This window comes from Stegostoma tigrinum, chromosome 14, assembly GCF_030684315.1.
Source record: "Stegostoma tigrinum isolate sSteTig4 chromosome 14, sSteTig4.hap1, whole genome shotgun sequence".
In the NCBI taxonomy this organism is placed as follows: Eukaryota; Metazoa; Chordata; class Chondrichthyes; order Orectolobiformes; family Stegostomatidae; genus Stegostoma; species Stegostoma tigrinum.
In genome coordinates this window covers 47,695,069-47,721,988 of record NC_081367.1, presented here as the reverse complement: position 1 = coordinate 47,721,988, position 26,920 = coordinate 47,695,069, and the positions used below count along the sequence as shown (strand labels likewise).

Below are 26,920 nucleotides of genomic sequence, written 5' to 3'. Positions count from 1 at the left end.
CTTGCTCCTAACATTGTTAACTGAGCTTTCAGGTGCCTTGGGCCTAGGCTCTGGAATTTGTTCACTACATCTCATTTCCTCTCTTTAGTTTTAAACTGCTGCCTAAAACCTACCTCTTTGATCGAGCTGCTTCGTCCTCTGTCTTAATATCTCCTTCAGTGTCTCAGGGCCAAAAATTCTCATTGATATTGCATTTATTAAGCAACTTAAGCAATGGAATTGATGAAAACTTAAGGCGCAAGTTAAGTCAAGTATAACAACATTTTAATTTTAAATCACAACTCTTACAACAAGACACTAAATTTTGGCCATATTTTAATTTTTTTTCCTGTGGATCAAGAGCAATGGAGGTGGATCATGAGTGGGCTGGCGAGAGCAGGCCAGTTAAGCAGCCAAGCCTGGGCTGGTGAGGCAGCCCAGAGTGAGATGCTGGCGGCGACATAGCATGGGCTGGAAAGCCCGGAGCAGGACTCTGGCGGAGGCATGGCGAGGACTGGAAAGCTCAGATTAGGATAATAAAGCGTGAAGCTGGATGAACACAGCAGGCCAAGCAGCATCTCAGGAGCACAAAAGCTGACGTTTCGGGCCTAGACCCTTCATCAGAGCTCTCGGATGAAGGGTCTAGGCCCGAAACGTCAGCTTTTGTGCTCCTGAGATGCTGCTTGGCCTGCTGTGTTCATCCAGCTTCACACTTTATTATCTTGGATTCTCCAGCATCTGCAGTTCCCATTAGCTCAGATTAGGACTCTGGCAGAGGCATGGCGAGGGCTTGAAAGCCCTGTGTGGGACTGTGGCAGTAGAATGGAAAGTTAGACTCTCTTAAGTGATCTTTTTCTTTCTTATCTCTTCTTATCTCTTATCTCTAATGCGAATAGCACCATGTATGTACAGCGAAGGTACACACTTTTCACTGTAATCTTACACTGAATACCTGTGTCAATGAATGATTCAATTCAAATTATTCAATTCAATTCAAATGGAATTTTCAATTGTAAATATTTTCAACTTCTAAAGAAGTGTTTTCTAATTACAAATGAACAATGGAGGATTATACGTCTAAAACCATAAACAAAGTGTCTCTGAAAACACAGTATCTGTGAAAAGTTACCTGACTGTAAATTACTTCCTGCTGCTTGATGCTTTCATGGTCAAGTTTGTCAATTTGACTTTTGAAATTTCGGAGTGTTGTCTTATTTCCTGATATTTGGTTTGCAACTGTTCTCACTGTACCATTCAAGGTGTATAATTCCTCACTCTTCTTAAACTTCTGGTCTTTTAGGTACTTCATCTGATCCTCAAGCTCCTATTAATTAAAAATGGAACAATTAATATAACACACCAGCCATTATCTGTTAACATTTGTGGGAAAACACACTGCCCTAATGAAATATAAATAGTCTCAAATATTATCATCTCATTAACTCCACAAGCTTCATTCTTCCTCAAGTCCCCACCCAACTCATCTACATGTATGTAAACCTGCTACCTTCCCATCCCAGCCTTTGGTGTATGAGGTGAACATGCCTGATGTGGCCGTCCAGGCTCTCCTTTGAAGGCGAGGTACACCTGACCATGGGCAACACCCCCCACCCCAACATTATAGTCTTCTCAGCCATGCTTTACCATTCCCCTCCCAAGCACATCCTGCTGCCCCCCCCCGGCTTCACAATTGTATTGTGCCCCTGCCCAGAAACTGACCCCAGTCCCGATGGCTAATCTGTTGAGGCAAAATCATGTGGCAATGACTTACTAGCACACCCCCTTCCTAGTTTATTGGGATGGACTCAATAGAACAAGCATGGCTTGTTCTCAACCAGCATGACCAGACAGCCCTGGCCAAGATGTACCCAGACTCTTGGCTGATGCCTATATATCTCTTCGATCATGTTAGCCCTACTTCCCGGACTTGTCACTACCAAGACAACAGACTGACTAATCACCCACTATCTAGCCTCCAAAGGCACAGACTTCCTGACTGAGAACAGCCTGTCTGGCTGCATGATTGTGGCCAATTTTCTTGACCAGTATGAAAGGCAACAACTTGATTTACTGGGTTGGGACCCCCTGACAGATGGGTGCCTCTAAGAATTGCAATGAGGGCTACTCCCCTAAAACTTATAAGTCATGGCTGCTTGACTGCTGCACAAGCAGTGTGTTTGCAGTGCAAACAGCTAGCGCATGGAGCAGGTGTGTTTTGTCTGGCTTGTTTGGTAAGATTGGTAAAATGGTAGGCTGAACATTAATGGGGTGAGTTGACGTGTGAACAAGGCACTTAAGTGTTAATCCCAGTCGACCAGCATCTCATTGCTGCCTAGTGAGAATTATGCCATGCATATAAAATGGCGGGAAATGATCTTGACGCCAAAGTCAGGCACACCACACCCATTGTCTGATTCTGTCATTCATCTTGCAATTGCCCATGTTGCTTAGACCTTTATATTGCATACCTTTTATTGGCTGTTGCTAAGTGCCTTACAATAGTTTTCTTTTATTGATACTGAAGAAATCCTGGTGTAAATTACTTTTGTATTGAGTAGCAGCCAGTCAGGCAAATTTTGGTGGTTTCTTAAATTTTCTACATTTTTACATTTTGTGATGGCTTATGGAGCAGCACAGCACAATTAGAACATAGCTAAGAAGTAGGAGGAGTAAACCATTCAGTCCTTCAAGCATGCCCTGCTCTTCTAGAAGATTGTGGCTGATCTACTCCAAACTTCAACTCTTTTATGCCAGCTCTTCACTGTCCTCAACTCCTGATATTTCAAAACTCTATCTGCTCTTCAAATATGTCCAATGATTTAGACTCCAGAATTCTTTGGGGAAGAAAACTTCAGATACTCAGTACTCTCCAGGAGAAGAAATTCCTTTGCTTCTTAATTTTAATTAAGTGTCACCTTATTCTACAAATACGTCCCCTAGTTCAAGACTGTATCACTGTTGAAAACATCTTCGCAACATCTACTCTGTCAAATCCCTCAGAATCTTGTATGTTTCAATAAGATCACCGCTAAATCTTGAAACTTCTAATGAATAAGGCTTGAACCATTTAACCTGTCTTTAAAGTCCACTACTTCATCCCGGGAATCAACCTAGTGAGTCTCTTTTGAACTGCCTCCAATGACAGTATATCCTTCCTTGAAAACTGGGGCCAAAACTGTTTATTGTATTCTACTACTGAAGGGTTTTGAAACAGACTGCACTGGTTCCTTGGTATTCCTTGGTTCTATCCTGTTAGTTTAAACGCTCTTCTACCGTTGCAATTAATCTCCATGAGAATATTGGCTTCAGCTCTGTTCAGATGTAGCTTGTATCCTCTTAGAGAAAACTTTTCCATACTGAGAAAATGCTTCCCTACTTTTAAAATTCAACACTCTTGTAACAAAGGCTAAAACAAAGGCTATAATAATAAAATGTGACACTGGATGAACACAGCAGGCCCAGCAGCATCTCAGGAGCACAAAAGCTGACGTTTCGGGCCTAGACCCTTCATCAGAGAGGCATTTTATTACTCCTGAGATGCTGCTTGGCCTGCTGTGTTCATCCAGCCTCACATTTTATTATCTTGGATTCTCCAGCATCTGCAGTTCCCATTATCACTAAAACAAAGGCTGCCTTGATTACTTGCTGACCATGTGTGCTAACTTTTTATTGTGTAATTCATGTACAAGTACGCCTGGATTTCTCTGTCCTGCAGTTTGTTGGAGGCTCCCTCAACTGACCTATGATTTCCTGCTTTCTGTTTCCCTCCCTACTTGAACAGGACTGTTTGTGAGCTGTTTCCAATTGCTGGAACCCTCCTGGATTCCACTGAGTTCTGGAATATTTCAACCACTGCTTTCAGTGTCTTGACAGCCACTTCTTTTAAAACTCTTAGACATAGGCCATCAGGTTTTGCGATGTGTCTACCTTCAGTCCTGTTAGTTCATCAAATACTTTATCCCTTGTCATAGAGGCTGTTACAAGATCTTTGCTCTAAGTAGCACCTTATCTGTATCTTTGGAATATTTATAGTGTCCCTCTCTGTGGAGAATACTATGTCAAGCTGTTCATGATCAGTTAACAGAACTTCTTTCCTTGTCCTCCCTATTGTAATTGATATCCACGTGGATCACAATAACTGGATTTTTCTCTCCCTCTCCAAGTTCCTGTCCAGCCTAGAAGACATGCCCTGATACTTGGCACCAGGTATTCAACACTGCCTTCAAGGCACTCTATCATTACTGAATAAAATCTCTCACTCTAACTTGCTATTCCCAGTACTACTACATTTCTCTTTTCTCCCCCCACTTGAAATGGCACTCTGTACTTTGGTGTTTTTGATAAGTTTGCATGCTCCCTGTGGTCTGTGCCGTCTTCAACACTGGCAATGGCAGGTATTCTTTTAAAGCTAAGTTCTGAATCCTAATACGCATCTCACCCTCCTGGGCCTGACCACAGACCAATTTGATGTAATTTTTCCAGTTATGTTATGACAAAATTTTTGGAGCTCATAGGTCTGGGCATTTTTTAATGTGGATATAATGAAAGGGATACAAGGTAAAATAAGATACTGGGATTCTCATAATAAAATAAGGTGCCATTGGAAATAGCTGAAGCCATTCTGCAGTTAGATGAATTATCCATAACAAATTTACCACATCCAATGACAGTCTATGATGTTTGTCCTTTCACAGGCATAGTCTTGAATATGGTTCCACTACTAACGGGTTTTGAAAAAGACTGCACTGGTTCCTTGGTATTCCTTAGTTCTATCCTGTTAGTTTAAACCCATTTCTACTGTCGCAATTAATCTCCATGAGAATATTGGCTTCAGATCTGTTCAAATGTAGCAAGTGTCCTCTTAGTGAAAACCTTCCTGTACTGAAAGATATACCCACCTCATCTGGCTGTTATAATGTTATAATACAAAAATTGTAGTGGCTGGGAAATGAGTAATTTTGACATTCTAGTTCTTATTCTACTGAACTCCTGATTTCTTTGTTACATTATTAATTTGAACAGGAATACTGATACCCAGGTGATATCTTTTCTGCTTTATGAATTTTTGCACTGCTCTCATTATTTCAATTACCATAGCCAGTCAAGACGATTTGTTTCACAAAATCGACTATCTTCATTCACTATTAAATTTTTCAACTAACCACTCTGTTCCTGCACTCAATTCCCTCTCCTTTAGGAAATTACTTTCGCACAAAGTTAACATGCAGATACTACAAGCAACTGTGAATACAAATAGTATTTTAGCCTTAATTAAGTAGGGATCGATTGGGGCACCTGCTTTGGGTCCTTTTTATTTTGTCTCAATAGTCTCTCCAGATTCTATCAAGATCAGAATAATCAGCAGACAGTAACTAAATTTCTTGATTTTTGTTTAGTTTTGTTCAGATCATTCAATGTGATTTGTTGGTAACATGATTCAAGATGTACTGTTGGACTTGTGACAATTGTCTCAGAGCTTTTATACAAGTAAATGAATATTTTTAAAAAATTAAATTAAATATGATAGCATCTATTAAAAAAATCCAAAGCATGAATGAAAACCCTTAAAATTGCCTAGAATTTCCTCACCTTTGCGTTGCTTTCTTCATTTTTCAGTGTCTTCTCCAACTGAGTCACTTGTTCCTCAGCACTCAACATTGTTTCAGTTGCAGTTTTGAGCTTTTCTTGAAGAGCTTTGTTTACTTCTTTAGAATTCATTAACCTACAAGTTATATCAAACAATTATGAAATGTGACTTACATAATCAATTTTTAATGCTCACATGGTGTTGTCTCAGTACAAATAAGACAGGCAATGGATTTCCTAAACTCAATGCATTCTTTAGTTTACTGGGAAATAAAACTGAAAATTCTTAAGACTGTTATTTCAGATTCAGTTTTATAGTATGTATTAACACAAGAAAAGCAACTTTGCATGTTTTACATATTATATTTAATGGATAATTCATAAAAATGTTTACTTAAAGCTGTTAACTTGTTTGTTCTAGGTTCTATAAATTTTGAAAGTAATTTATAACTCAAGCATGTTTATTATTCATCTTCCAAAGTCAAACAAATGTAAGAGCAACATATGATCTGTTCAATAGCACAAAATGTACTCACAAAAGCATTCTTTTTGACTGCAGTGTTCACTATAGCTATCTGGAATTTGGTTTCTAGTTTGTATAAAGAATTGAAAATAAAAGAATGACCTTTTGCTGATTTCCATAAAAATATTCATTGTACAAATTGAAATTGTAACAGAGTGTATGTCCTGATGTCAGGCAGTTATTATTGGTAGCGAAGAAAGAAATTCTATTGATTAAATCCAAATGAAATCAACAACTCAATAATTAAGTGTAGTGTGAAGGAATTGGTCGGATAGTATTCAATCTGGACATTAATACTGGCTTGGAGTTTTCTTGAGACATTAAAGAAATGGGAAAGGAATAGTGAGCAATTTCAATAGGTACAGTCAGAAATAAGGGAATTGGGGAGCAAGGAAATGGCTGACTAAACAAGTACTTTGGTTCTGTGTTCACAAAGGAGGACACAAATAACATACCAGAAATGCTCAGTAACAAAGGGTTTCATGAGATGGAGGAACTGAAGGAAATGAATGCGAATAAGAAAATGGTATTAGGGAAATTGATGGGGTTTGAAGGTCAATAAATCCAAGGGCCCAATAATCTACATCCCAGGGTACTTAAGGAAGTGGTCCTAGAAATAGTCGATGCATTAGTGGTCACCTTCCAAGTTTCTATAGACTCTGGATAATTCTCCAGATAGGAGGGTTGCTAATGTAACTTAAGAGAAAAATCAGGAATTATAAGCCAGTCAACCTGACATCAGCCAGGGGGAAAATGCTACAGTCCATTATAAAAGAATTAATAGCTGAGCATTTGGAAACCAGGGACAGGATTGAAATGGACAGTACTCATGGATTTATGAAAGGATAAATATGCTTGACAAATTCACTGGAATTTTTTGAGGATGTAACTATTAGCATTGTTAGGGGAGAATCAGTGGATGTTGTTCATTTGGACTTTTAAAGGTTTTCAACAAAGTCCCACGTAAGAGATTAGTATGTAAAAGTAAAGCATGTGGGAATGGGGTTCAAGTAATGAGATAGATAGAAAACTTGTTGGCAGGGGGCAATAAGAATAAGAATAAGAATAAATGGGTCTTTTTACAAATGACAGGTGGTGAGTAGAGGGGTACCATAGCAAATCAGTGCTAGGACCCCAGCTATTGACAGTACCTATTAATGATTTGGATGAGGGAACTAAATATAGTATCTCCAAACATGTAGCTGATATAGAGCTGGGTGGGAGGTTGAGCTATGAGGAGGATGCAGAAATACTTCAGTGTGATTTGGATAAGCTGAGTGAGTGGGCAAATGCTTGGCAGATGCAGTATAATGTGAACAAATGTGAGGTTATCCACTCTTTAGTAGCAAAAACAGGAAGGAAGATCATTAGCCAACTGAAAGAGGGGAATATTCAACATGACCTGGGTGCCCTCATAGACCAGGCTTTATAGGTAAACATGCAGTTACAACAGGCAGTGATAAAAGGCAAATAGTATTCTGGCGTTCACAGTGAGAGGATTTGAGTTCAGGAGCAGGGATGTCTTGCTGCAATTATGAGGGGCCTAGGAAGGCCACACCTGGAATATCATGTGCAGTTTTGGTCTCCTTATCTGAGGAAAGATGCTTTAGCTACAGAAGGAGTGCAGTGAAGGTTTATTTGACTGATCATGGGATGGTGGGGTTGACATATGAAGAGAGGTTGAATAGGTTAGGATTATTCGCTCAAGTTCAAAAGAACGAGGGAGGATCTCATAGAATTTTACTGGTTTCCAACTGGACTAGACAGGGAAGATGCAGAAAGGATGTGGAGGAGTCCAGAACCAGGGATCACAGTCTAAGTACATGGAGTAAACCATCTAGGAATGAGATGTAGGGAAATTTCTTCACACAGAGAGTGGTAAGCCTGTGGAATTCGCTACCACAGAAAGCAGTTGAGGCTGAAAGAATAGGATATAGCACTTGAGGCTAAAGAGATCGAAGGATATGGGAGAAAAGCTGGTACAGGCTATGAAGGTGGGTGATCAGCAGTGATCATAAAGAATGGTGGAGAAGGCTCCGAATGGCTATCTCCTGTTCCTAGTGTCTATGCTTCTATAATATTCTTCCATACTAGATAATACAAAAATATGAAAGAAATGTCTATTACTTTGTTGAAGCCATAGCATTGTGTTAATTGCGCTTCTTACTTAAAATTAACTTTAATACAACTAAGTTATTCTACTCAGATAACAGTGGTTATGGATATATATTGAAACAGCATCATAGGTTAACAATATCAAAATGATGTCAAGAAACTTTGATGGCACAGGATAGAGCAAAATCTAAAGGCCCTGACAACATTCTGACCCCCCCACAGTACTAAAGACGTTTGCTCCAGAACTAGCTGGAACCAAGCTGTACTGCTCCTTGTACATGAATCATATAGCATGCATGAATAATTAGGAAGGCAAATGGAATGTTAGTCATTATTTTCAGGGGATTGAAATATTAAAGTAGGGAATTGCTGATACAGCTAAAGAACATTGGTGAGATTACAACAAGAGTACTGTCTACAGTTTTGGTTATCTTGCTTATGAATGCAGTTTAGGCAAAGTTTACTAAATTGGTTCTTGAGATGGAGGGATTGTGTTACATGGAAAGGTGGGCATGTTAGTGTATGTTCTTTGGAAGTTGGAAGTATGAGAGGTAATTTTGGTAAAAAATACAAGGTTCTGAGGGATAGCAGGAACTGCAGATGCTGGAGAATCTGAGATAACAAGGTGTAGAGCTGGATGAACACAGCAGACCAAGCTGCTTTCTGAAGAAAAGTCTTGGCCTGAAACATCAACCTTCCTGCTCCTCCTGAAGTTGAGAAGAAATTTCTTGTCTCATTGATCACTAATCTTTGTAATAACCATCTGAGAGAGCAATGGAGCTTGGGCCATTGAATATTCAAGTTTAAGTTAAACATATCTTTTTGATCTACTGGAGAATGAAAGGTTATATGAAGCAGGCAGGAACCCAGAGTCACAAATACAATCAAATTAGCCATGATCTCTTCGAATAACTGAGTATGTGCAAGGGGCCAGCTCGGCTATTCATTCTCCTATTTTCTTACTTTTTTTGGCCCAGTATAGTTACAGCACTGAAATCTACCTACATGTGGAAAATTGTGATGGTATACCATGTCCACAAGAAGCAGGGCAAATCTAAACCAGCTAATTACTGTTCCATCATGTCCGTACTTGACCATCAATAAACTGATGGAAGGTGTTGTCAACAGTGCAATCAGCTGGCACTTACAAAGAAGTAACCTGGTCACTGATGCTCAGTTTGGATTCCTTCAGGACCACTCGGTTTCAAACCTTACTGTAGCCTTGGCTCAAACATGGAAGAGAGAGCTTAATTCAAGGCGTAAAGTAACGCCGACCACTCCTAACATTAAGACATCAAGGAGAATAGCAAAATTAAAATCAATGGGAGTTGGCATAACTTTCCATTGGTTGAAGTTATACCTAACATAAATGTAGATGGTTGATGTGTGTCATTACTCAAGGATTTCCGCAGGGTAAAGTCCTCGGTCTAATCATCAGTTCCCTCCACCATAACCTTCCCACCATCATAAAGCCACAAAACACGCACAATCTTGATTTCCTACAACAATTTCTGAAATCCCACCACTAACATCCTGGGGATTGCCATTGACCAAAAACTTACCACCCATATATATAGTACAGCAACAAGGGCAGGTCAGAGACTGCGAATTCTGTGGTGAGTAACTCGATGCCCAACTCCCCAAAGCCTATCCATTATCTGCAAGGCACAAATCAAACATTTGATCGGATAGGCTCCACTTGCCTGCACGACTGCAGTTTCAATAATGCTCAGGAAGATCTCCTCAGACAAAGCAATCTGAACAGTGCCAAATCTTGCCTCAATGTTTACTTCCTTCACTGCCACACACAGGAGTTTGCACTATTGACAAGATGCAAAGCAACAACTCACCAAGGTTCCTTTGACACCGCATTCTAATCTCAGGATCTTCATCATCCAGAAGGACAAAGACAGTAGATGAATGGGAGTAATGTGCCCTGGAATTCCCCTTTAATCACACACCACTGACTTGGAACTATATTACTGTTTCTTCATCAGTATCTAGTTCTAGAACTCTCTTCTTAACAGCACTGGAGGTGTCCCTAAAGCCCAGGTGCTTGTATACTGACACTAGATGGACTACAGTGGTTCAAGAAGGAAGGTCATTTCCACCTTCTCAAGGGCAATTAGGGTGAACGGTTAGGGATGTTAAAAATGTCTATATTTTTGCGGAGGCCTACATATCATGATTTAAAAAATAAACCTGCACTTATATAGTATTTTTAGCATATAAAATGTCCTGTCCTGCCTTATATATAGGTATGTTCAATCATAACTGACCACAAGGTGAAAGATTAGGAAGAATAACTGACAGTTTCCTTGAACTTAAAGAAGTTTATAAAATCATGAGGGCATAGACAGGGTGAACAGCCAAGGTCTTCTCCCCAGGGTAGAAAAGTCCAAAACTAGGGGCATAGCTTTAAGGTGAGAGGGAAACGATTTAAAAGGGACTTAGGGGAAACTTTTTCACACAGAGGGTGCTGTGTGTACGCATGAGCTGCCAGAGAAAGTGATGGAGGCCGATACAATTACAATATTTAAAAGGCATCTGGATGGGTTTATGAATAGGAAAAGTTTAGAAAGAGATTGGCCAAATGCTGGCAAACAGGATTAGATTAATTTAGGATATCTGGCCAGCTTGGATGAGTTGGTCTACATGTTCCGTTTCCATGCATACATTTCTATGACTCTAAGTGTTTGATGGTGTAGCTACATTGACAATGGTAAAGTGATCCTGTGAGGGAGCTTCAAGAAAAGGTCCAAGGTAGCTAACTGCTATCACCAGTGGTGGAAAAAAGGTCAAAAGCATACAAAGAAACCTGGACAAATATGGAGCTGGCCCAAATTTCAGAAGTTGTGTGACCCAGTTGCTTAGTAAGGGATTAGGAATTCTAATTAAATATGCCAGTGACTTTTAAGAGCACAAACCAATGAGTGAGAATTGGTGGATAGCCAGATCAGGCCCTCATCTGGAAAAACATACATGCACTATGGTTTTGGGTGCTCAGGAGTTGAGAGGGGGTGGAGAAAAGTGCACAAAGGAAAGCCTTAATTTAATCAGGTCTGGAGATGAAAGACACCTTAACCTTGAAGTCAACGTTTTTGAGCTAGGTAAAGATAAAACCAATTGAGTGATATATCTATATACAAATATGATTGATGGCATTTTGCACCTTTATTAGGATGAGTTCTTATTTTTTGTACCTCAAGGATTACCGACACCTCCATTTAACAGTCAGAAAACGTGATAAATAATTGAAAGACGAAATAAGCAACATTTTTAATGCTAAAGTAAATAGATTTTTACACCGAATTAAACACCTACTTCTTGGATTTGTCTGCATTTTGTCGCTTCAGATCTGCTATATGGCTTCTTACAGTTTCCAGATCAGTTGCAGTCCTGTCCACTCTGCTTTTTAAGGTGTCAAGCTGTACACATCATCAAAAGAAACTTCGGTCATAGTGACAAATATCACAACAGACATTTAAAAATAAGCCATTAAGGTTAGGACAGAGAATAGATACTGGAAAAGTTGTGAAAAAAAGAATTCGTGAACCCTTCAGAACTTATTCTGGGCAAAAGACCAAAGCTTAAACCGCAGGCATTGAAAATCTGAAATAGGAACAGAAAATGCTGGAAATCCTCGTAAAGGAGCATACATGAAGAAGGAAATGCAATTAACTTTCCAAATTGATGACAGACTATCAGTATGTCAGTGTTAATTCTGTTTTTCTCTCCTTCCATGCCTGAATTGCTGAATATTTCCAGTATTTTATTTATTAACTAATTATTAATATTAATTATTAATTTAATAAAACCCAGTTACGCACACGTGAATAAGAAGTATCATTGGGCTATCCAGTTTCTCTAGGCTGCTCTTTCATTCAATATGACCTTGGCTAATCTGTTTGAGTTCCAGACTTCACATTCCTATCTATCCTAATAACTTTTTATTTCCTTGCCTAACAAGAATCTATATATCTCCATGTCAAAAATATTCAATGGCCCCACCTCCACCAAAGTTGCAGAAGCTGAGAGAAAACACAACTCCTAATTTTAAAGCAGTATCTCTTAAATCTGAACTCATCCACAAAAGGAAACATCCACCTTGTTCAGACCATTCAGGATCTTATAAGCCACAATCAAATCACCCCACACTCTTCTGAACTCCAGTGAAATCGAGGCCAGATGGTCCAGTCTTTCCTCTTAAAAAAACTATTTATTCCAACTTTCAATCTAGTAAGCCTCTTCTGAACTATCTCCAATGCATTTAAATTCTTTCTTCAAGAAGGTGACCAAAATTGCACACAGTTTTTGATGTGTGGTGTCATCTAAGCCCTGTGTAACTGAAGCATAACTTCCTTACTTTTACGTCCAGTTCCTTTTGTCATAAAGGATAGCATTCAAATAGTCTCTTGAATCACTTACTGAACCCGAATATTGACGTTTTTGACTCATTTACCACAATCCTTAGATCATTCTGCACTTCAGCATTCTACACTTGTTCTTTTTTCGCACTTCTTCCTGCCAGATTGAGCAACTTCACATATTCCCACATAACACATCATCTCCAGATTCTTGCCGATTCACTCAAACCATCTGTATTTGCATCCTTGTTAATCTTTAGGCTATTGCTAATTTTCATTTGCATGTTGTGCTGTTCAGTATCAAAGCCACATTTCAGTAAAAAATGTCAAATGATACTTCATTGTACTGAAATATTAAAATTGTTTTTGAAAAGAATATGTTTCATAATACTTTTGTCATCTAAAGCATAGACTGTTCTGTGCCACAGTAATGAAGGGAGTTATGTGGCCCATTCTCAAATCTGTTGACAACAAGACTAGGTAGACCTGCAAACTGACCAAAATCGTTCTGCCAGCATTGGATAGGTTGTTAATCTCCATGTCCCTGGAATGTGTTAGGAATATCTTGTTTCAATGATATTTTAATTTGTCTATTTAATTCTAAGACAGAATGGAATATGAGAGGTTCTAGATGATAGCTAATTAGCACAGCTATCTGGATTCAAGATCCATGCAATTCACACTGTCACAGTGATGGGCTTTGAGAGGGCAAGTGTTTACAGGAAACTACATAGGATTGGATCCCAGGTTTTCCCAACAATTTGTCTGAATCTCATAGACACGTTAGTCTAACTTGGGTAAGAGATATTGAGAGAGAGGAGAGCACGTGAGAGAGGCCAAGATTTTCAGTTTTGAAATCAAAGTATGGTTGCAAACATTTTAATACCATATATCAGTTAATGCCTGAGCGCATCCTCACATGACCAGATGCTTTTCGGCTCATTACCTACACAAGTGAGGTGTTGCAGAAATCAGACAGTAAATCACATTTGGTGAATTAGTTAGCAGTTCTTATCACTGATCGAACCTTCTGGGATCAAAAATTCTGGTGCCATACAGCTGGACAGCAAGCCTAGAACTTCCAAGAAGCCTGTAGTGGTCATCCCCCAGAAGCACACAAATGACTTCAGTTAGGGAAATTTGGCTCTTGGGATTACTCAAGCTGCTTTGCAGATACTGCTGAATGAAGTCAACAAGATAAAGTACATCCTATTCCTTACACAAGTGGTACCAGGACGCTATCCCGTAAGATCCGTCTAGCTGGGGGAGATCACAGACCAGGCCAATGCCACTGGCCCAAAAAAGTGTTTGCTAAGGGAGTGTCACAAGAACGTAAATGATCTTCTGTCCTCCACAAGGATAAATGGCACCATCTACCTATGCTATGTCATACTCCCGGGGGATCACTCAGTCTAATTCTGCCACTGCGTATGCATCTCACAAAGAGTCATATCCTGTGAACTTCAGCGTCATATGATATGGTATCAAGAGCTCAAACCTGCCTCATCCTCTTAAATTATTCACCCTTCCTGCCAATTGCACTACGAGTAAACATGCTCACAACAAATTTTGTGCCCATTCTCATCCCACTCAGTCCTAAACCTTTAATACATTGCAGGTAAAACTGGTTCTCAAACATCTGGAGAGGGCCAAGGCTGGCAGGGGTGGGTGCTGGATGTAGGACCTCATCTCCAACACAAATCCTCTTCTGGCACCCTTCATCTTGCACATGAGGATTCATCAAACACAATTTGATGGCTTGTCGTCCAAGAAAGTGTGTGTGCCTTGGCCAGTGGGGAAGATTAGTTTTTCAATGAATGTGCCTTGCTCCATTGACCCTTGTTCATTTGGACAAAGACAAGATAGCAATCAGGTCACAAAGTGGCTGAGCGCAGCCCAATCCCTGGACGAAAAGGAATTGATTCCTGGACTTGCGCTGAACCAATGACCCAACTGACCATGGCCAACATCCCAGACTAGAAATCGCCCAACCTCTGAAAAGACTGCTGCAATATTCCCGATTGAATGGTGTCTATACTAACCCCACTATTCATACCATCCCTTTTCTTTTCACACATCGTCATAGTTTTCATGAATTTGCACTGTGTCTGCCATGCACCTCTTCTGACATTGACAAAACACCATTTCCTTTCCATACTGATGTTTCACTGTCTCAGGCAAAAGTGAGAGTAGCAGAACATGAGCCTTGGTAGGAAGTGAATGCAATAGGAGAGATAGAATGAGTGTGAAGTATCAGAAAGAAGATGGTGACACTCTCACTGGCAGAATGAAGGAGTGGATGTGAGTTTGCTCGCTGAGCTGGAAGGTTTGTTTTCAGACGTTTCGTCACCATTCTAAGTAACATCATCAGTGAGCCTCCGACGAAGCGCTGGTGTTATGTCCCACTTTCTATTTATCTGGTTAGGTTTCCTTGGGTTGGTGATGTCATTTCCTGTGTTGGTGATGTCATTTCCTGTTCTTTTTCTCAGGGGATGGTAGATTGGCTCCAAATCAATGTGTTTGTTGACGGAGTTCCGGTTGGAATGCCATGCTTCTAGGAATTCTCGTGCATGTCTCTGTTTGGCTTGACCTAGGATGGATGTGTTGTCCCAATCAAAGTGGTGTCCTTCCTTATCTGTACGTAAGGATACGAGTGGTAGTGGGTCGTGTCGTTTTGTGGCTAGTTGATGTTCATGTATCCTGGTGGCTAGCTTTCTGCCAGTTTGTCCAATGTAGTGTTTGTCACAGTTCTTGCAAGGTATTTTGTAGATGACGTTCGTTTTATTTTGTTGTCTGTATAGTGTTTTTTTTGTCTATACAGACAACAAATAAAACGAATGTCATCTACAAAGTACCTTGCAAGAACTGTGGCAAACACTACATTGGACAAACTGGCAGAAAGCTAGCCACCAGGATACATGAACATCAACTAGCCACAAAACGACACGACCCACTACCACTCGTATCCATACGTACAGATAAGGAAGGACACCACTTTGATTGGGACAACACATCCATCCTAGGACAAGCCAAACAGAGACATGCACGAGAATTCCTAGAAGCATGGCATTCCAACCGGAACTCCGTCAACAAACACATTGATTTGGAGCCAATCTACCATCCCCTGAGAAAAAGAACAGGAAATGACATCACCAACGCAGGAAATGACATCACCAACCCAAGGAAACCTAACCAGATAAATAGAAAGTGGGACATAACACCAGCGCTTCATCAGAGGCTCACTGATGATGTTACTTAGAATGGTGACAAAACGTCTGAAAACGAATCTTCCAGCTCAGCGAGCAAACTCACATCCAGAACCTCAACCTGAGCTACAAATTTTCTCAAAACTCGTTAGAATGAAGGAGGCCGTTGACCTTCTTCTTAAGTTATTCTATAATCTTCCCGAAAGCTGAGACTTCACTGACCTGGGTGGCAACCTCGAATCAGACTGACATGGTCTATGTCATAATACTCTCTTTTGCCAGTCCTGGGAGACAAGGATGTCTATCAGGACCTCCAGGTCGCTGACCAGAAAGTGGGGTGCCAATATCCCCTTGTCTGCTGTGTCTGGGACATAAGTCAGGAACTGTGTAGGGCAGTTCTGGACTGATAGTTCTTATCTGGCTGAACAGTAATCTTGTAAAGATGCCGCCACCGCAAGAATATACCAACAGTGGTAAGTTGTTATGGGCAAAGCAATTGGGAGAATGGGATAGAATCAGGCAAGAGAGGTATCATTGGGTCAGGGTAGTAGTTTATGAGGCGAATTTGGTAAGATGTAGAGAGAGATCTCGGTGGGCGTCATGAATAGAAACCTTGATTCAATTGACACCAGGCCAAAAAATGGAATGATTTTGCTCTCTATTGTTTTGACAGTCAAAATGCACTTTTACAATATGCGCCTTCTGTGTCTTTTAACTGGATGTATAGACCTACCCCAACTTACTGCTAAATCAGGTAAGATCCTAGCATCAGCCTAAGCCATTCTGATGCCCTCTGCCATTAAAGAAGTTTGTGGATGGCCTATGCAAAATTGCTCTGTAGAAGCTTCAAAAATCAACTGAACTTGCCAGAAATTCACCAAAGATCCTCAGACAGCACCTTCCAAACTCATGATCACTTCCATTTTGAAGGACAAGGGCAGCACGTATATAGGAACACTAACGTCTGAGCCTGAAGTTCCCCTCCAAGCTACTCACTCTTCTGACTTGGAAACATTTCGCTGTTTCTTCACTGCTGCTGGATCAAAATCCTGGAATTCCCTCCCTACTGGCATTGTGGGTCAACACACAGCAGGTAGGCTGCAGCGGTTCAAGAAGGCAGCTCACCACCACCTTTTCAAGGGCAACTAGGGACAAGCAATAAATGGTATACCAGCCAGCGCTGCCCACATCCCACAAAATGAATTAAAAAAAAGTGTTCAGTATAACTTCCAAACCCTCCTGCCACAGTTATAGTAGTATGACATCAGAAGCATTCAGGACTTTTGGCATCGCAATTTTCTCAATATACCTATTTTGTAGAAACAAGACATATTTAAAATAATCAGACAACTCCTTTCAGCCAGAATGAAGAAGATTGCGCATTCCATAAACAAATTGAGAAAATGCACCTTTTTATATTAAATTCACTTCGTAGGATGATGTTTTGCATTGTAGCTGTTAAATATTGTGTAATTACCTCGTTTTGTAGTTGAAGCCGGTTTGTTTCATGCCCTTGATACTCTAATCGAAGTTTAGCCGAGAGACGTTCATTTATAGAAATCTTTTTTTCAAATTCTTTATTGTTTTCAGTTTCATTTTTAAGAAATTGGATTTTCTCATTGATAGCTGCTTCTTTCTCTCGTATTTCTTGCTTCACCTCTGCTAACATCTGTTAAAGATGATTTTGTTCAGTGTTATGCAATCATTAATCTATTTTCAAACTAAATTTATGTTAGAATTATATAGAGTTTTGTTTTTGACATTTTTGACATTCATGCAATTAAATGCCTATACGATTAAAGTCATAGGAACTAACCAGTTAATAGTGTTTTAACTTACTGAGTGTGGCCTGAACTATTGCTCTGACTATAATGAAGGTTCAACTGAAATGGAGGAAATCTTTTTTTTTGGAAAAGCTTATAGAGTCTGTTAAATGTAAAAACCTAACTTTTTATGATTGTAAGAGGAAAGAAGATCCTTTTGATTGAGGGATGAAATCTAAAGGAGATAAATACATCAATACGATACGGGCTGTAGGAAAAATATAATAAACAATGATTTTGCTTCATGGGCTTTAGATAGGATTGCAACTGCATCCATTATAAATGTCTTTATCGTTTTGTTGCTGCATTTAATTCGTAAGATGAAATGTATATATAGAAAAAAATGCAAGGAATGGTATATACCACTTCAATAGTTTTAATTTCATGCTGCATTCGATAGTTTCTTGAAAATCAACTCTTAATACTCATATATACTTACCTTAATTGTAATTTTTATATGAGACCACTTGGAAACTACAATATGTCCGAAGACAGTAGGAGCTGCCGATGCTGGAGTCTGAGATAACAAGGTGTGGAGCTGGATGAACACAGCAGGCCAGGCAGTTTCAGAGCAGCTTTCCTGCTCCTCTAATGCCGCCTGGTCTGCTATGTTCATCCAGCTCCTCACCTCATTATCTTGAACATGGAAGTATGACCTGATTCTCCAGAGAACATATAGAACATAAGAACATAAGAACTAGGAGCAGGAGTAGGCCATCTGGCCCCTCGGGCCTGCCCTGCCATTCATTAAGATCATGGCTGATCTTTTTGAGACTCAGCTTTGCGTACCCGCCCGCTCACTGAAACCCTTAATTCCTTTACTGTTCAAAAATTTATCTAGCCTTACCTTAAGAACATTCAGTGAGGTAGCTTCAGCCACGTCACTAGGCAGGGAATTCCACAGATTCATAACCCTTTGGGTGAAGAAGTTCCTCCTGACCTCAGTCCTACATCTGCTTCCCTTTATTTTGAGGCTATGCCCCCTGTCCTAGTTTCACCTGCTAGTGGAAACAACCTCCCTGCCTCCACCTTATCTATTCCCTCATAATCTTATATGTTTCTATAAGATTTCCCCTCATTCTTCTGAATTCCAATGAATAGAATCCCAGCCCACTCAGTCTCTCCCCAAAATCCAACCCTCTCAACTCTGGAATCAACCGAGTGAATCTTCTCTGCATCCCCTCCAGTGCTAGTATATCCCTTCTCAAGTAAGGCGTGGCCTCACCAGGACCTTAAACAGTTGCAGCATAGCCTCTCTGTTTTTAAACTCCATCTCTCAAGCAATGACAGACAAAATTCCATTTGCCTTTTTAATTACCCGGTGCACCTGCAATCCTACTTTTAGCGATTCATGCACGCAGCATTCTGCAATTTTTTACCATTTAAAACACAGTCCATTTTGCTGTTGTTCCTACCAAAAGGAAGAATATCCTCATGTTGACAATGGGCTCAGCTTTTAAAATATTTCTTAAGTATGAAAAATATAGTTTTATAATGTTTAAGAAGTTAAGTGCATTCTCTAAACTTGCTGTTATTAATTTATAATAATGGGGAACTTGACACCATCATGTGGCTAAAATGTATACTGCACTGAATCCTGTTTGTGGATAAACATGCTGAACTACTCATAGCAAGTGTGTTGAAATCATGATTTTCCACAGTATAGGGTGGATGACAAAGGTAAAAAAGTATGTTGTTATCTGCATAATTTCTAAAAACAGGACACTTCACTGAGTAATTATTGCATTTTGTAGTTTTTAAGAGACACATCCAAAATCTCATCACTGAAACAAACTCACTTTAAGTGAATGGCTGACTAAAACAGTTGGACATGACTGGCTGAAATAAGGCCAGCTTTTTAAAATGGGTCAATACCAAGTAAGCATTTAGCAAACTGCAGAAGTAGTCAATACATTAAATATGTTATAAGCTGTATTTATGCATTTGACCGTTACGCAAACCATTAAAGAATTCGAAACAGAAGTTTAAAACTGATCTGTAAATTGAGAAAAGTGACATCAGACAACTATTTTGTCATTTGAACCAAGACGATATTGATTGAAGAGATTGTCCTCTGCTTTGATAAGCAGCATTCCAAGTGCGGAGAAGATATTTAAACTCAATAATCTGCAAAACCAAGGCAATTGACCACATTGACTAAGGCAGAAAATTAAAATATTTAAACATGTTGATGGTCATTTTACTGACAGCATTGAGGCCATTAGCAAAGTGTCTGGTACATGCCACAGCCAATCTCTGTCTATTCTCCATGCTTCTCCCCAGCAAAGACTGGGGAGCATTTCAAAATAGTATAATGACACTGAGGCTACAGTCATTTATATATCAGCTATAAAAAGTGAGGGAATACAGAACTGTATCAAAAAAAAAACAAATTGCAAATATGGAAATAGAGTTCCTTACCAAGGCACATTCATCCATCTCCTGATCTCTCTTCTGCATCTGTTCAATGGTATCCTGCCATTGGCGGATTAGTTCTTGCCTCTCACTGTGGGACCTACGAAAGTCATGTGCTATTTTGTCTAGTTCCATCTAATTAAAAGAAACAAGTTTCAAAATTTGCTTTTTATAAAATCTACTGTGTTTACTTTGCTGCTACACATTAATGTGAATGATTTAACAATATAAAAATGTTAGTATCTTAAGTGTAATGCAATATTGTATTTAGCATATTCATAACAGCAAATATACCATACGATCGAATAAGAACAGAACTTGTAACACAGTTCTATGTAGTGTCTCTAACCTGAGCTGCCAATGTTTCAGTCATTTCATTGTCAAGTAATTTACGCTTTTTATTTGCTTCAATCATCATCCTCTCCATCCGTACTGTAATATCCTGTAATAAACAGAAATTCTACCAAGTAAATGTGTTCTATATGCAATATTTCTTTCCCTTATGATCTGTAGTCACTAACTTATACAGGAAATTGATGTGGAGCTGCTGGGATTGGGCTGGGGTGGACAAGGTCAGAAGTCACACGACACCAGGTTCTAGTCCAACAGGTTTATTTGACAGACCTCTGCTCCCTCATCAGGTGAAGTTATGAGGAGCAGTGGTCCAAAAGCGTGTGATTTCAAATAAACGTGTTAGGCTATAACCTGGTGTTGTTTGACTTCTATATTGGATCAGTACTGGTAAAGTTGAAGCTACCATAGTTTCAGAGGGCTGCTGTTTCATTAGAGAGAGACAGCTGATGATGGTTTAACCTGAGGGTCACAACCTGATAGGTGAGAAGGTAGTATGGGAATGGAACCCATGCTATTGGCTTCATTCTGCATGACAAATCAGTCATCCAGCCAACTGAGCAAACTAATCCCCGAGAACAGTACAACAGCAGTATCAACAACAAAGACAACATAAATAACTTAGAGATAATGGGAACTGCAGATGCTGGAGAATTCCAAGATAATAAAATGTGAGGCTGGATGAACACAGCAGGCCAAGCAGCATCTCAGGAGCACAAAAGCTGACGTTTCGGGCCTAGACCCTTCATCAGAGAGGGGGATGGGGAGAGGGAACTGGAATAAATAGGGAGAGAGGGGGAGGCGGACCGAAGATGGAGAGTAAAGAAGATAGGTGGAGAGAGTATAGGTGGGGAGGTAGGGAGGGGATAGGTCAGTCCAGGGAAGACGGACAGGTCAAGGAGGTGGGATGAGGTTAATAGGTAGCTGGGGGTGCGGCTTGGGGTGGGAGGAAGGGATGGGTGAGAGGAAGAACCGGTTAGGGAGGCAGAGACAGGTTAGACTGGTTTTGGGATGCAGTGGGTGGGGGGGAAGAGCTGGGCTGGTTGTGTGGTGCAGTGGGGGGAGGGGACGAACTGGGCTGGTTTAGGGATGCAGTAGGGGAAGGGGAGATTTTGAAACTGGTGAAGTCCACATTGATAACTTAAATAACTTAAATAGTTCCTTCACTGTTGACTATGTCCTAAATTGCCCATTGTGACCTAATTAGATAAAAATAGCTGCCAATCTAATTAGGAGAATATTACAAGTGGGTTGTGAAAAGATTAGGTGAACAGAATTGGATTTTAAGGAGAGTTTTCAAGAGGGAGAAGGAGGTTGAGGAGTTTAAGGACAGAATTCCAGAACATAAGTTCCAGAGAACAGGATGCAGGGCTAGTAGAATAGAAGAAAAGTACACAACGGGCAGTGTAGGAGGAATGGATAGCTTCAGCTGTTGGTGGGGGGACAGGGTCACTGTAAAACTGGAACAGATTATAAAGATAAGAAAGAGATGAGGCTCTGAAATTTAAACAACATAAGTTTACATTTCAGGTGTCAAGAGTCTAGGAGACAATGTAGGTCAGTAAGAACATGGATAATGAGATATGATGTGAAATCAATAGCAAAGCTTTTGATATGCAAAGGTTTAGAGAGTGTGAAGATGCGTGCTAGTCAGCATATGTTGAATATGTTGAATAATAAAGTGACAAAGTAACGTCTAAGGTTTTGGAGTAGATTTGTAGTTCGGGTTGCGGGTGTTGAGGTTGGTTGGCTTGCCGAGCTGGTTTGTTGCTCCACAGACGTTTCATTATCCTACTGGGTAACCTCATTAGTGCAGCCTCCGATGAAGCATCAATCTGTTTTCCTGCCTGGTTTTTAAACTCTGGAGTCCGTTCAGCTGGATTGCCTCACTTCCAGTTTTCCTTCATAATGGAGTGTATATGGGGTCGAGTTCTACGTGTTTATTGATGACCAACACTCACTCATCTCAATCCACATGGGTAAGGAGAACCAACAGTTCGACTGGGACAACATCAAAATCCTGGGACTAGCTAAGCAGAGAACAGCACGGGAATTCCTAGAAGCCTGGTACTCCACAAAGAAAGCCATCAATAAACACACAGAACTTGACCCCATATACACTCCATTAAGAAGGAAAACCGAAAGTGAGGCAATCCTGCTCAACAGACTCCAGAATCTAAAAACCAGATGGGAAAAACACACCGACGCTTCATCGCAGGCTGCACTGATGATGTTATCCAGCAGGGTAATGAAACGTCTGCAGAACAACAAACCAGCTCAGTGAGCCAACCAACCTTAATGGCAAAGTAATGGTTGAAGGCTTTAATAACAAATTGACTAAATCAGGTCTGAAGGTGGAAATGTTGTGAAGGTGGAAGTAGGTAATCTTGGTGATGGATAGAATTAGACCAGGGTTGAAAGGATTTTCAGAGAGCAAGTAGACTGGTTAAACCTAAGAAAAAGGGATAAGTTGAAAAGGGATAGAGTTTATGGCAGGATCTGGGGGCATTATAAATATGCAATGAAAGACCCTTCAGCTTAATTAGAACTAATACATATGCAGAAAGATGAGTGAATTGGTTAAGAAACTGAGATTAGTGACAACACAGTACTGGGGGAAGTTAACCCTATGACTTCATATGATGTTGCAAGGAAGCAGCAAAAAAATAAAGAGTACGCTGCTAAACTCTGATCCTTGAGGGGTCCATGCAAAAGACATGATCTTGGCTGATATGATTAACCTATCAAAGATGGATTGAAGAAGGAACTGAAGAATAATGCATTGTGTTCACCATCATTGAAGATATAGTTTGTAACTTTGATTAGGGTTGAGTTGTGGCAAGGACAGAAACATGGTAGGAGACATTCAAGTAGGGAATTGCAGAAAAGATAAGCAGGTGGTAACTCGCTCAAGGACTTCAGAGGAAAGTGAGGTTGGAAGATAGTAGTATTCTGTAAGCGTTGACAAGCCAAGCATGTATTTTTCGAAAGCAAGTTGACGGTGATGTTTTTTAAAGATATGCATGAAGAACAGATAACCTATGTGGTTTGATTATTATGGCTGCCGTTACAATAAAAGTCGATCAGTCAGGCTACAATATAAAATAGCAATACGTTTATAAATGTGAACTTGTATTTGCAACTAGATATCATCCATGCATTCAGAAGCTTTTCTCTTCCATTCCTGTCCCACTATATGCATTGTGAAGGGCACTCCTCTTTGGCAGCATTTGACCCAATGTATGGCTGCCCTTTAAATTTGGGGAAGCATCAGGATCTCTTGAGGTCCTAGCAGTGTACTTCCAACTCTTGCTCAGTTCAAGGTAACACAAGCAGAATACATACTTAATGTGGTGAGCTGCAGAGAATTGTGAGAGAAAACATGATGGAGTTCATGAAGAGAAATCCTCTGTGAAATGCCCCAAAGTTGACACGTGGTTGATTTCTGGTAAAATTCACCCCTATTTTTTTCAGAGCCAGAGAGGGTGTTCAACATTAGTAATGCCATAGTATGCTGTCAAGAAAACAGTTACAACTCCTTCAGCAAGGTGTAACTGTTAAAAAGGTCTTCACACTCAGAATAAGAGCAAAGAAGTACTGTTGAAGAACATGACTGTTCAATTAATCTATGAAGATTTCCATCCTGCTCCTAATTTATCTGGTTGTATGACTTTGACAAAAGAATGCTGTTAAGGAGCAGGAAACTATTGGCAGTAACGTCTGGATTTCCACAATTAGCTTCACGTGTGGATGCCAGAAGATGTCATAAGTTTTACAGTTATAATGATTGCAATTGATGACAGTTTCACTGTGGTACAGCAATTATAATTGAGGGAGGAATTAGCTGACTTGTCCCCCTTTCTATTTTTGATTCACTAAAATGACTTGCAACACTCTCATCTCCTGCCACATTCGTCAAATTATGACCCACTTGGCAGGATGCGTTAACTCCCCAGTCTCACTACGCTTTAGGTGGCCAAAAAGCTACAGATTTAATCAAAGTCAAAAAGTATCAAATTTACCTGAATGGAATCAGATTAATGGAAAACAATAACCAGATTCCTGTACAAAATAACAATTACTGTTTATATCAAATAAATAAATTCTAGCCACAAGTAAACAAAACAACGAACTATCCACATATAACCTATATTAGTTAAAATTCTAACCCTCTTTTTAAATACTCAAACACATACAGACAGAGACCAAACAGACCAAAATTGGTATTATGGTTACAGGAAACAAAATACTAGAGAAACCGAGTTCAATTGCATTAAACCACAGGATGTGATGAGATGTTCCTTTTCCTTCTGAAACTCTTCTGTTCTACAATCTCCTTCTCCAGATCCTTTCACTTTTTTGCCGGATGTACATGGTGATTGCTATACTAACTATAAAGTCTTCTAGTTACTATTGAAAAGCCACAGTTTACAGTAACTGGTGGGAGTAAATAACTGGCTTTCTTCGTAGAAAACAAGGTGTAGAGCTGGATGAACACAGCAGGCCAAGCAGCATCAGAGGAGCAGGAAGGCTGACATTTCGGGCCGAGATCCTTCTTCAGAAATGTCAGCATTCCTGCTCCTCTGATGCTGCTTGGCCTGCTGTGTTCATCCAGCCCTACACCTTGTTATCTCAGATTCTCCAGAATCTGCAGTTCCTACTGTCTCTGGCTTTCTTCATAGTTTGGTTACTTTTACTGCAGAGATATAGAGATATAGCCTCCTTCTTCATCTTCTCTCCCTCTGAATCATTCAGACTCAACAGCTATTGAGTTGCCTAGAAGCCAATCAGAGTTAGTGCTAAGCTGATGTTCTCTTGCATCCACAAGTGGCCACAATTGCACAAATCGATCTGTTGCTAGCCAAATTCACTCTGCACACACAACCAGGTGCTATGCCACCAGATCTTATCTCCCCACTGCTTACAATCCAATAATGTAAACACAATTCAAAGTGAGTTCCAGCGACTTGTTTTCCAAAGTGCAGCAATTCCTTCCAATGTCTTTGGTTTAAACAATCCTTTTCCCCATTTCAGTTCATAATTAAAAACAAAGAAAATATTTTAAAATGTTGTCTTTACAATCAGTAGATTGCTCACCTGTTTGTTTTTGTTCACAATTATGTTACTTCCTAACATTCATGAAGACATATTATGACAATAACCAAAACAGAATCCCCCTCGTCCTCACGTACCACCCCACCAGCCTCCAAATCCAACGCATCATCCTCCGACATTTCCGCCATCTGCAATCTGACCCTAATACCAAAGACATTTTCCCCTCCCAATCCTTATGTGCTTTCTGGAGGGATCACTCTCTTCATGATTCCCTTGTCCACTCCAAACTCCCCTCCAGCCCCACCATACCCGGCACTTTTCCCTGCAACTGAAGCAAGTGCTACACCTGCCCCGATAACTCCCCCCTCACTCCCATCCCAAGCCCCAAGAAGACTTTTCACATCAAACAGGTGTTCACCTGCATATCTGTTAACGTGGTATACTGTATCCGCTGTTCCCATTGTGGCCTCCTCTACATCGGGGAAACCAAGCGGAGGCTTGGGGACCACTTTGTGGAACACCTACACTCGGCTCTCAGTAAACAACTGCACCTCCCAGTTGCGAACCCTTTCAACCTTTCACCCCCTCCCCCCCACCCCACTCCTCAGATGACATGTTCATCCTGGGCCTCCTGCACTGCCACAATGACGCCACCTGAAAGATGCAGGAACATCATCTCATATTTTGCTTGGGAACCCTGCAGCCCAAGGGTATCAATATGGACATCACAAGCTTCAAAATATCCCCTCCCCCGACCACATCCCAAAACCAGCCCAGCTAGTCCCCGCCTCCCTAACCATTCCTCACACCTCAAGCCCCACCCCCATCTACTACCCACTAACCTCATCCCGCCCCCTTGACAATCCGTCCTCCCTGGACTGACCTATCCCCTCCCTAACTCCTCACCTACACTCACTTTCACTGTCTCTAACCCTGCCTCTTTGACCTGTCTGTCTCCTCTCACCCTATCCTCTTCTTTATCCATCTTCTATCTGCCTCCCCCTCTCTCCCTGTTTATTTTAGAATCCCCTTCCCCTTGCCCATTTCTGAAGAAGGGTCCCAACCTGAAATGTCAAAATTTCCTGCTCCTCTGATGCTGCTTGGCCTGCTATGTTCATCCAGCTTCACACGGTGTTATCTCAGATTCTCCAACATCGGCAGTTCCTACTATCTATGGGATATTGTACTGTTGAGTAAATAAACAAAAGTTAAACCTTAACATACCCTGATTTTTCCTTCATCTTCTTGTGCATATTTTTGGATGGTGATTGCATCTTCATCTGTTTTGGTTGACTCTTCTAGCCAGGCCTCCAAAGCTTGCCTGTCCCAGTTCAACTGGCATTTCAAATCCTCAATTTTCTGTGTGTACCTATAGATGCTGTTCTAGAAAACAAGTACAATTATGCATATTTTCTTCAGTATTTCTGTTTTGTACTAATGTTAACATTTTGCTCACAGTGGTGACTAATATTCAAACAGGAAGTGGTGCTTAGTTCACAG

The 26,920-nt window shown here is 40.4% G+C and overlaps 1 protein-coding gene across 2 annotated transcripts in view; it reads right to left on the bottom strand.

Moving 5' to 3' along the window:
* The window catches only part of ccdc39 (coiled-coil domain containing 39), a 129,065-nt gene that overhangs the window by 81,462 nt on the left and 20,683 nt on the right, over positions 1-26,920 (bottom strand). For both annotated transcript variants that reach the window (XM_048541561.2, XM_048541562.1), the window contains exons 4-10: positions 26,645-26,803; positions 20,364-20,456; positions 20,021-20,149; positions 17,254-17,445; positions 11,528-11,631; positions 5,569-5,701; positions 1,109-1,303 (exon numbers count right to left, since the gene is read on the bottom strand). In XM_048541561.2, the coding sequence (XP_048397518.1) occupies positions 1,109-1,303; positions 5,569-5,701; positions 11,528-11,631; positions 17,254-17,445; positions 20,021-20,149; positions 20,364-20,456; positions 26,645-26,803 (1,005 nt within the window). The remainder of the gene's footprint in view (positions 1-1,108; positions 1,304-5,568; positions 5,702-11,527; positions 11,632-17,253; positions 17,446-20,020; positions 20,150-20,363; positions 20,457-26,644; positions 26,804-26,920) is intronic.